The 11,798-nt window shown below is 39.4% G+C and overlaps 1 protein-coding gene across 2 annotated transcripts in view; it reads left to right on the top strand.

The window, feature by feature from the left end:
- Window positions 1–11,798, top strand: part of klhdc3 (kelch domain containing 3) — a 43,872-nt gene that overhangs the window by 25,198 nt on the left and 6,876 nt on the right. For both annotated transcript variants that reach the window (XM_089116694.1, XM_089116693.1), the window contains exons 9-10: window positions 4,922–4,995; window positions 6,208–6,286. In XM_089116694.1, the coding sequence (XP_088972820.1) occupies window positions 4,922–4,995; window positions 6,208–6,286 (153 nt within the window). The remainder of the gene's footprint in view (window positions 1–4,921; window positions 4,996–6,207; window positions 6,287–11,798) is intronic.

Genomic DNA, 11,798 nt, shown 5'->3' with positions numbered 1-11,798 from the left:
CCTTAGCCTCGACACTCGGGCGTGAGCTCCGGCTAGCTGATCCTCTGGTGGAGTCCGTCTCCTCATCCGTACAGTCTCACAGCATCTCTCCAGAGAACAGCAGATTACAGTCACAGAGAGGGTTCTACAGCAGATCTACAATAGAGTTATTGTCCAGATAAAGTTAGTTTTGATTGATTCACTTCCGTTGTAAAGATCATTAGTGATTAACGAACACCACACCGCTCGACTGAACACAGAAACGCATCACGTGTTCAGCCCATCGGTGTGCGCGTTTGAATATGTATGTGCGCAGGCGTGTGGCCCTTCACAAATCAACCCTCAACAAACTATTTGTCTGGTCTTAAAAATACTGATTTTTTTGTGCTGATGATGCGTGTGCTGATGATGTGTGTGATGTCATGGTTAAGGATGGTCCCGTGCCGCTAGTCCACAGGTCTGGGAACGGCTCCGGATGCACAGATTGGCATGCTGGGATACGCGTGGGACGGCAGCTTGCGAGTGTGTGATCGACCGCCTCTGCTCTGTTTGTTTGTTTTGGTTGGGTGAGTGAGTGTGTGTGTGTGTGTGTGTGTGTGTGTTGTGTCTTCATGGGTTTCTCTCTGTGACAGTGTCCTGATGGTTTTAATATCCTGACGTGATGTCACTTCCTCTGTGTGATGAGTTGAGCTGAATCAGCTGATCTTAATCCTCAAGTGTGTGTCTCATACTAACGTGACCTTTGCTGATGAATGCTAGTGCATCAGTGCTGTTATAATCCTGGAGTGTGTGTGAGAGAGAGAGAGAGAGAGTGTGTGTCTGTCTGTGTGTGTGTGTGTGAGAGAGATAGAGAGTGTGTGTGTGTGTGTGTGACAGAAAAGCAGATGAAATTGGCCGATGAGGATGAAAGCACTGCATCATGGGAGTGTTTCTTACTCATCAGTGCAGTGGTTTTGAAGGCTCTCGCTGTGATTGGTCGCTCAGAGCTCATCTTCTTCTAAACTGCTGCCTCTCCACGACAGCCGTGACGTTCAACAGGAAGTGAATCCTACAGTGAAAATGTTTTAAATGGAAGTTTGAATCACATCTTTGATTTATCTTACATGTAACGGAAGCGCTAGTTCAGTGCTATCTTCGCTGCTAGCCTTCAGAACGTCTGTGTTCGTGATGTGCAGAGGGATTGTGGGATAGCTTCTGTTAGTCGCGAGTGTCACCCAGTCCTCCAACAGAAGCCAGTCGCCCCAAACATCCGGTGTTCCCAGTTCCCGTGTGTACAGCCAGATAATGTGTTTCCGAGATAATCTGCTGATGTGTGTGTGTGTGTGTGTGTGTGTGTGACTCAGATCTGATCCGGTCTCGTCTAAATATAAACCCAGATCGTCAGCGTCTCTCGGCCGGGATCAGACCCAGACTGCAGGATCTCTCGAGGTCGCTGGTTTGCTGTGTGTGGTTTAAAGGGACTCCAGACCGACGCGCTGATGAACGCCTGCGCCGCGGAGCGCTACACTCGCACAGGCCAGACAGAAGTGCAGCCGACTGACCGCTAGCGTGTGTGTTCTGCGTGTGAATGAGACAAGTGTCTTGTCTATTTCTACAGATATATTGGTCGACACACAAGCGTGCACACACACACACACACACACACACACACGGTGACGGTCAGCTTGGTGTGTTGTGGGATTAACGTTGTTCACACACACACATGAATTTTTAAGGCCAGACTTTTATAAGTACTTTGTTGAGGTCAATCTGTAAAGAAAGACACACGCCTGCACACATATACAGTATATTATATATGAATATATATGTTCAAATGCGTGTATCTATAGTCTGAACGCATGTGTGTCGGTGTTTTCACAGATTCACGTTTTCAGGAGGTCAAACGCTGCTGTGTGTGGATGAATGTCCAGAACACACACTATAGTTTCTGTGTTCAGTCGAGCGGTGTGGTGTTAGTTAATCACTAATGATCTTTACAACGGAAGTGAATCAATCAAAACTAACTTTATCTGGACAATAACTCTATTGTAGATCTGCTGTAAAACCCTCTCTGTGACTGTAATCTGCTGTTATCTGGAGAGATGCTGTGAGACTGTACAGATGAGGAGACGGACTAGAGGAGACTCGGTTCTGACGGCTGAACCGGACCGTAACGAGTCGAGAAGAGCCAGCCGAGCTGCTTAGGGTCAGCTCTTGTGACATGTTTTTGACTCAGATGTGACGGGTGTGTGGTGTTCATTCACAGTCGAGCCGCTCCGGAGTGTGTTGGATTCAGTGAAGGTGTGTGTCGGTCTGCTTGATTCAGACGTGGCGCTCACACACACACTCACATGAAGCGCACTAACAGAGTGATAATGTGTTAACACACCTTCACACTGATGTTCACCATCAACAAACAACTCTGTGTCAGCGAGAACCATGATGCATCTGTGCGTGTGTGTGTGTGTGTGCAGATAAGACTCTCCACAGGAAGTCATAGCACACAACGAGTTCCTGAACGTCTGTGTGTGTGTGTGTGTGTGTGAGAGAGAGAGAGAGAGTGTGTGTGTGTGTGTGTGTGAGATCGTGCTGTGAAGGAAGTTTTGTAGTTTGTGTGCAGAAACAGTGTCTCTCGGACGGGGGTTTCATTTCTTCATTAGTGACCTTTTAAGAAGGTGAGGCTCGGGCTAATGAGGTGATTGTAGGCAGAGAAGCTTTAGAAGATTCCAGCCGACATTCCCAGCGGTGTTACGACCAACAGCGAGTGTGTTTTCATAGGGGGAGTGTGTGTGTGTGTGTGTGAGGGAAGGGGGAGGAGCCTCCTCAATGATACTCGGCTGATCATGTAACACAAATGAGCCGCAAACACCAGGAAACCCCATAAACTCACCAAACACTTCCACACTGTGTGTGTGTGTGTGTGTGTGTGAGCCGCTATCAGCCTTCATCATCCGCTGCTGTCGACTGTGATCATTCACTGGTTTCTGCTACTGAACGGCTCTTTGTGTTGCTGCTGTGATTGAACTTTTGATATTAATATCTCAATAGCTTTTATTGAGTTTAAGACACTGACACAAATTTGCCTGAAACAGGCTTGGAAACAGTTGTACATTTATCACACGCTTTTATCAAAAGTGACGTAAAATTGAGCAGTGCAACGAGAGATTCCTCTTAAAGAGGCAATAAACACGAGAAGTGCCAGTAATGCGAAGTCTCATACATCTCCACTCAGAAGAAGGTAGTAAATAATTAAAAACACTAAACCTAACACGAACCCTAACCCTAATGCTAACCCTAACCCTAACTCTAACCCTAACGCTAACCCTAACCCTAATGCTAACCCTAATGCTAACCTAACACGTTAAAATAAATGTGAAAGACTGAAATAGTGTTTTCTTGTAAAACGTCCTCCAATGAACTTTACGTGCAACTTTGAAACATGATGTTTGTACAGCGCGTCGTATATCTGAGGTCTTCGCTCTTCTAACGCCGGTGAACTTCTGTTAATGCGCCAGAAAGACGTTCATGAGGGAACTTTGATTTCTGCCTTTGAGGCGCTTTATGGATGATGTCTACATCGAGGGCCAGATCTACTAAATTAGCGTCAGACAGAAAAACCCCTATATATAAGTGTGGAGGGGATGAAGAGTTGATGATGATGAAGACTCGTTCCATCAGGATCCGCTCGAGCTCGCACTGGGAGGAGACGCTTTACTGGGCGTCGAACACTGGTCACCTTCACAATGATGCTTTTTTTGCATTTATTTTAAGGTGTCTTTCAAATCACTCAAAGTACATCCAGAAGTAGCAACAATAACAATATACGCATAAAAATAACAGTAAATAACAATGGCTATACACAATAAACGATAAATAAGGGGAGAGCAAAAAATGTGATTAATGTGAAGGCTCCTCCTGTAAGATGAGCGTCTAACAGGGAAACTCCTTTAAGAGCTTCTGCAGAAATAACTGTGTGTGTGTGTGTGTGTGTGTGTGTGTGTGTGTCCGGTTAGCTGAGTCTGGCTCGGATCTCTCTCTCTCTCTCTGTGCTGTGTGATGCGGGGTTCATAGGGCAGGTTTCATTAACTCTGAGCGGGCCGCGGGCCGCTGAAGGTAAATAAACAGGAGCGTGTGTACGCTAATGTAATGTGGCTCTGATAAAGGCCTGGCTTAATCCGGGCCGTGACCTCCCGGTGGGTCGGGGGGGATGATGAGATGATGATGAGATGATGATGAGATCCACAGCTGGTGTGTGTGTGTGTGTGTGTGTGTGTGACCCGAACCGGCCTGGTCCCTCTTGCTTAGGCAGCATCAGGAGTTTAAAAGCCCGAACCCGTCCTGCACTCCAGAGCCGAGGACCGGGACGGGTCACCGTGAGGATGATGATGATGTTTAGTGTTCGTGCAGGTGTGTGTGCAGGAAGCTGTGTGTGTGTGTGAGATACTGCAGTGTTTCCTGTGTGTGTTTGTCCTGATAACTCTCTCAGCTTCCTCTGTAACACGGAGAGAGAAGGGCTGTGTGTGTTTCTGCTTCTTTAACATCTCGGTGGGAAACTGAAAGAGTTTAAGGGATAGATCAGCCAAAAAACGAAAATTAACCCGTTACATTCTTCTTTACATCATTCTTCAAATACAAATACAATACAATACAATATAAAAAATGTCCTGGCTCTTCCCAGCTTTATAATGGAGTCCATAAAGAGCATTTATGCATTATAAAAGTGCATCTATCCATCATAAAAGTGCATTTATGCATTATAAAAGTGCATCTATCCATCATAAAAGTGCATTTATGCATTATAAAAGTGCATCTATCCATCATAAAAGTGCATTTATGCATTATAAAAGTGCATCTATCCATCATAAAAGTGCATTTATGCATTATGAAAGTGGTGGTCACGTGTTTTCTAACCCTTGATGAAGCATGATGGGATTGATGTGCTGATGATGCTCTTGTGTTTCAGTCCGTGTCCGGAGCAGGGGATGGGGGACGAGTTCAACCTCATGGACCATTCAGACCTGTACATCCTGGACTTCAGTGAGTGTGTGTGTGTGTGTGTGTGTGTGTTCCAGTGCTGAAGATTAACCCTCGCTGTACTTCATGTAAAAATAAGAACAGCTTGAAATATGATAAATGATGTGAGTCATGCAGTCTTTACGGTGTGTAACAATAGATTGATCAAACAAAACCATAAACCAGGGCAAAAACAATATTTTTCAGAGGCACCTTTATTTCTAGGCTCTTCGTCCGTCTGCACATTACTGCCAAAGAGTACATTTCTCAAAAACTGTCCAATAACACATTTTAACAGCTTTATTTTGTAACCTACTTTATTTTTCCTAAATTAATGCATTTTTCTAATTTTACACTATTATAATATTCATTTTATTATTTATAGAGCACATTTAATGCAACAGCTGTTGCCCAAAGTGCTTCACAATCACTAAAACCACTAAATTAAGATTACAGAGAGAGAGAAATTATTAAATTATGGATCGATATATCCTTGAATCTGGTCTAATGTAATTGTATTGCAGAATTGTTTGAGGTATTGGTCAGTATCACATTTCTAGCTAAGAGAATCGATATCAGATCATAGCATGACGAAGCGTCTGATTAACACAGTCGCTGTCTCTCTCTCTCTCACACACACACACACACACACACACACACACACGCGGTTCGGTGCATCCGGCACCAAATAAAGGCTCTTCCGTTGGCAGTCTTCGGATCAGCTCCACAGGAACAGGTGAAATAGAGGGAAGCGCTGACTCTCCTGCCACGACACACACACACACACACACACACACACACACACACATGTACGGCTGTCCTGAAGAGCTTCTGCTCACGTGGAATCTACTATACTTGATCATGATGATGCGAACCCCACACCGAGAGCGCATCAGTGTGTGCTGTACAGAAGACCACACCTCATTACTGAACATTCAGTGTCCAACAAACCCTATTAAAATTAATTACCCTCCCTATTAAAAAGATATTATCTTTAGGTCGAAGTATAATATATGTAGAAGTTTTTTATTGGCATTTATAGAATCTGTCATTGCACAAAAGGTTCTTCACAGGAAGAATAACGTGGTTCTTTAAGATCTGATCACGGAAAGCTTCTTTATGGCATCAGAAACGGTTATTTTCTGGATTCTGTGTGAAACCCCTTTTGAAGCTTTATTTTATTTTTAAGAGCAAACGCTTGTAATGCATTACTGAGTTTCTTGCTTTGTTTTTTAGGTCCTAATCTGAAGACTTTATGCAAGTTAGCGGTTATTCAGTACAGTCTGGATCAGTCTGGACTCCCTCATGACATCAGGTGAGAGTCACACACACACACACACACACACATACTCTCTCTCTCTCACACACACACACACATAATTTCTCTCTCTCTCTCTCACACACACACTCTCACGCACACACGCATAATTTCTCTCTCTCTCTCTCTCTCTCTCAATTCAATTCAATTCAATTCAAAAATTGCTTTATTGGCATGACTGTACGTCATACAATATTGCCAAAGCTTGGAATACATAGAATAACTAGAAAAAAAAGTTTGATGACAAACTTTAAGTTGGCTTGAGAAAGCCGGACCAGAGCGTTTGAAGTTTTGAATGAAGTTTTAAAGATAGATTAGAAAGAAAGAAAGAAAGAAAGAAAGAAAGAAAGAAAGAAAGAAAGAAAGAAAGAAAGAAAGAAAGAAAGAAAGATGGATAGATTAGTTAGAAAGAAAGATAGATAGATAGATAGATAGATAGATGTTTTTGGCAAGAAGCTAACATGATTAGCATGTAGCTAGCTTGATGCTAATTTGATTAACATGTAGTTAAGATGATTAGCATGTTGTTAACATGATTAGCATGTAGCTAGCATCATAATAGCATGATTAGCATGTTGCTAGCATCAAGCTAACGTGTTTTTATCAAGAAGCTAGCATGACTAGCATGTAGCTAGCATCATGCTTACATGATTAGCATGTTGCTAGCATCATGCTAGCATGTTTTAGCAAGAAGCTAGAATGATTAGCATGTAGCTAGCATCATGCTAGCATGATTAGCATGTTGCTAGCATCATGTTAGCATGTTTTTAGCAAGAAGCTAGCATGATTAGCATGTAGCTAGCATCATGCTACCATGATTAGCATGTAGCTAGCATCATAATAACATTATTAGCATGTTGTTAGCATCATGCTAACATGTTTTTAGCAAGAAGCTAACATCATTAGCATGTAGCTAGCATCAAGCTAGCGTGATTAGCATGTTTTTAGCAAGAAGCTAGCATGACTAGCATGTAGCTAACATCATAATAGCATGATTAGCATGTTGCTAGCATCATGCTAGCATGTTTTTAGCAAGAAGCTAGCATGATTAGCATGTAGCTAACATCATAATAGCATGATTAGCATGTTGCTAGCATTATGCTAGCATGTTTTTAGCAAGAAGCTAACATGATTAGCATGTAGCTAGCATCAAGCTAGCATGATTAGCATGTTTTTAGCAAGAAGCTAACATGACTAGCATGTAGCTAACATCATAATAGCATGATAAGCATGTTGCTAGCGTCATGCTAACATGTTTTTAGGAAGAAGCTAGCATGATTAGCATGTAGCTAGCATCATGCTAGCATGATTAGCATGTTGCTAGCAAGAAGCTAGCATGATTAACATGTAGCTAGCATCATGCTAACATGATTAGCATGTAGCTAGCATCATAATAACATGATTAGCATGTTGCTAGCATCATGCTAGCATGTTTTTAGCAAGAAGCTAGCAGGATTAGCATGTAGCTAGCATCATGCTAGCATGATTAGCATGTAGCTAGCATCATAATAACATGATTAGCATGTTGCTAGCATCATGCTAGCATGTTTTTAGCAAGAAGCTAGCATGATTAGCATGTAGCTAGCATCATGCTAGCATGATTAGCATGTAGCTAGCATCATGCTAGCATGTTTTTAGCAAGAAGCTAGCATGATTGACATGTAGCTAGCATCATGCTAGCATGATTAGCATGTAGCTAGCATCATGCTAGCATGTTTTTAACAAGAAGCTAACATAATTAGCAGAAAGCTAACAAGATTAGCATGTTATTAGCATCAAGAAAGAAAGAAAGAACGAAAGAGAAAGAAAGAATTTTTAGAAAGAAAGATGGATAGATTAGTTAGAAAGAAAGATGGATAGATTAGGTAGAAAGAAAGATGGATAGATTAGGTAGAAAGAAAGATGGATAGATTAGGTAGAAAGAAAGATGGATAGATTTGTTAGAAAGAAAGATGGATAGATTAGTTAGAAAGAAAAATGGATAGGTTAGTTAGGTAGAAAGAAAGATGGATAGATTTGTTAGAAAGAAAGATGGATAGATTAGGTAGAAGGAAAGATGGATAGATTTGTTAGAAAGAAAGATGGATAGATTAGTTAGAAAGAAAGATGGATAGAATTGTTAGAAAGAAAGATGGATAGATTTGTTAGAAAGAAAGATGGATAGATTAGGTAGAAAGAAAGATGGATAGATTTGTTAGAAAGAAAGATGGATAGATTAGTTAGGTAGAAAGAAAGAACGATAGATTAGTTAGAAAGAAAGAACGATAGATTTGTTAGAAAGAAAGAACGATAGATTAGTTAAAAAGAAAGATGGATAGATTAGTTAGAAAGAAAGATGGATAGATTTGTTAGAAAGAAAGATGGATAGATTTGCTAGAAAGAAAGATGGATAGATTTGTTAGAAAGAAAGATGGATAGATTAGTTTGAAAGAAAGAAGGAAAGATTAGTTAGAAAGAAAGATGGATAGATTAGTTAGAAAGAAAGATGGATAGATTTGTTAGAAAGAAAGATGGATAGATTTGTTAGAAAGAAAGATGGATAGATTTGTTAGAAAGAAAGATGGATAGATTAGGTAGAAAGAAAGATGGATAGATTTGTTAGAAAGAAAGATGGATAGATTTGTTAGAAAGAAAGATGGATAGATTTGTTAGAAAGAAAGATGGATAGATTTGTTAGAAAGAAAGATGGATAGATTAGGTAGAAAGAAAGATGGATAGATTAGTTAGAAAGAAAGATGGATAGATTTGTTAAAAAGAAAGATGGATAGATTAGTTAGAAAGAAAGATGGATAGATTTGTTAAAAAAGAAAGATGGATAGATTAGTTAGAAAGAAAGATGGATAGATTAGTTAGAAAGAAAGATGGATAGATTTGTTAGAAAGAAAGATGGATAGATTTGTTAGAAAGAAAGATGGATAGATTTGTTAGAAAGAAAGATGGATAGATTTGTTAGAAAGAAAGATTGATAGATTAGGTAGAAAGAAAGATGGATAGATTAGTTAGAAAGAAAGATGGATAGATTTGTTAGAAAGAAAGATGGATAGATTAGTTAGAAAGAAAGATGGATAGATTTGTTAGAAAGAAAGATGGATAGATTTGTTAGAAAGAAAGATGGATAGATTAGGTAGAAAGAAAGATGGATAGATTAGTTAGAAAGAAAGATGGATAGATTTGTTAGAAAGAAAGATGGATAGATTTGTTCGAAAGAAAGATGGATAGATTAGTTAGAAAGAAAGATGGATAGATTAGGTAGAAAGAAAGATGGATAGATTTGTTAGAAAGAAAGATGGATAGATTTGTTAGAAAGAAAGATGGATAGATTAGTTAGAAAGAAAGATGGATAGATTAGGTAGAAAGAAAGATTGATAGATTTGCTAGAAAGAAAGATGGATAGATTAGTTAGAAAGAAAGATGGATAGATTTGTTAGAAAGAAAGATGGATAGATTAGTTAGAAAGAAAGATGGATAGATTTGTTAGAAAGAAAGATGGATAGATTAGTTAGAAAGAAAGATGGATAGATTTGTTAGAAAGAAAGATGGATAGATTAGTTAGAAAAGAAAGATGGATAGATTTGTTAGAAAGAAAGATTGATAGATTTGTTAGAAAGAAAGATGGATAGATTTGTTAGAAAGAAAGATGGATAGATTAGTTAGAAAGAAAGATAGATAGATAGATAGATAGACAGACAGATAGATAGATAGATAGATAGATAGATAGATAGATAGATAGATAGATAGATAGATAGATAGATAGATAGATAGATAGATAGATCATTAGTACATATAGAATGGTAGTTTAATTGAGTCTAGGGCTTCAGGGAATTTAGATTTGAGTTTTTGCTGTACGCTATTGGGCCACCGTAGTCTTGGCTCAATTTGACCATGCTGCAATGAAAGTCAATGGGATTTTTATGATTTTTAATATTAATTTTTAAGAATTCTGAAAGTCGAATCAGTCTAAAAAGATATAGCACACTAAGTCAGAACATTCTGAAGGTCTGACCCGAGTTTGGAGTTTGTAGAGTTAAAGCTCTAGGAGGAGTTAGAGTCAGAAAATTTTGAGTAAGAAGAATAATAACTAGAAAAAAAAGTTTGATGACACAAACTTTAAGTTGGCTTGAGAAAGCCGGACCAGAGCGTTTGAAGAATCTTGAAGTTTGAATTAAGTTGGAAAAAGATGGAATTAGAAAGAAAGAAAGAAAGAAAGAAAGAAAGAAAGATGGATAGATTAGTTAGAAAGATAGATTAGTTAGAAAGATAGATAGATCGATAGATAGATAGATAGATAGATAGATAGATAGATAGATAGATAGATAGATAGATGTTATTGGCAAGAAGCTAGCATGATTAACATGTAACTAGCATCATGCTAGCATGATTAACATGTAGCTAACATCATGCTAGCATGATTAACATGTAGCTAGCATAATAATAACACGATTAGCATGTTGCTAGCATCATGCTAGCATGTTTTCAGCAAGAAGCTAGCATGATTAGCATGTAGCTAGCATCATGCTAGCATGTTTTTAGCAAGAAGCTAGCATGATTAGCATGTAGCTAGCATCATGCTAGCATGATTAGCATCATGCTAGCATGATTAGCATGTTGCTAGCAAGAAGCTAGCATGTTTTTAGCATCATGCTAACATGATTAGCATGTAGCTAGCATCATGTTAGCATGATTAGCATTATGCTAGCATCATGCTAGCATGTTTTTAACATCATGCTAGCATGATTAGCATGTAGCTAGCATCATGCTAGCATGATTAGCATGTAGCTAGCATCATGCTAGCATGATTAGCATGTAGCTAGCATCATGCTAGCATGATTAGCATGTTTGCTAGCATCATGCTAGCATGTTTTTAGCAAGAAGCTAGCATGATTAGCATGTAGCTAACATCATGCTAGCATGTTTTTAGCAAGAAGCTAGCATGATTAGCATGTAGCTAGCATCATGCTAGCATGATTAGCATGTAGCTAGCATCATGCTAGCATGATTAGCATGTTGCTAGCATCATGCTAGCATGTTTTTAGCAAGAAGCTAACATGATTAGCATGTAGCTAGCATCATGCTAGCATGTTTTTAGCAAGAAGCTAGCATGATTAGCATGTAGCTAGCATCATGCTAGCATGTTTTTAGCAAGAAGCTAGCATGATTAGCATGTTGCTAGCAAGAAGCTAGCATGATTAGCATGTAGCTATCATCATGCTAGCATGATTAGCATGTAGCTATCATCATGCTAGCATGTTTTTAGCAAGAAGCTAGCATGATTAGCATGTAGCTAACATCATGCTAGCATGTTTTTAGCATGAAGCTAGCATGATTAGCATGTAGCTATCATCATGCTAGCATTATTAGCATGTAGCTAGCATCATGCTAGCATGTTTTTAGCAAGAAGCTAGCATGATTAGCATGTAGCTAGCATCATGCTAGCATGATTAACATGTTGCCAGCATCATGCTAGCATGATTAGCATGTTGCTAGCATCATGTTAGCATGTTTTTAGCAA

This window comes from Pimephales promelas, chromosome 11, assembly GCF_988280905.1.
Source record: "Pimephales promelas chromosome 11, fPimPro1.hap1.1, whole genome shotgun sequence".
Taxonomy (NCBI): Eukaryota; Metazoa; Chordata; class Actinopteri; order Cypriniformes; family Leuciscidae; genus Pimephales; species Pimephales promelas.
Note: the sequence above shows the minus strand (reverse complement) of the source record. Positions and strands in the feature narration are given on the sequence as shown.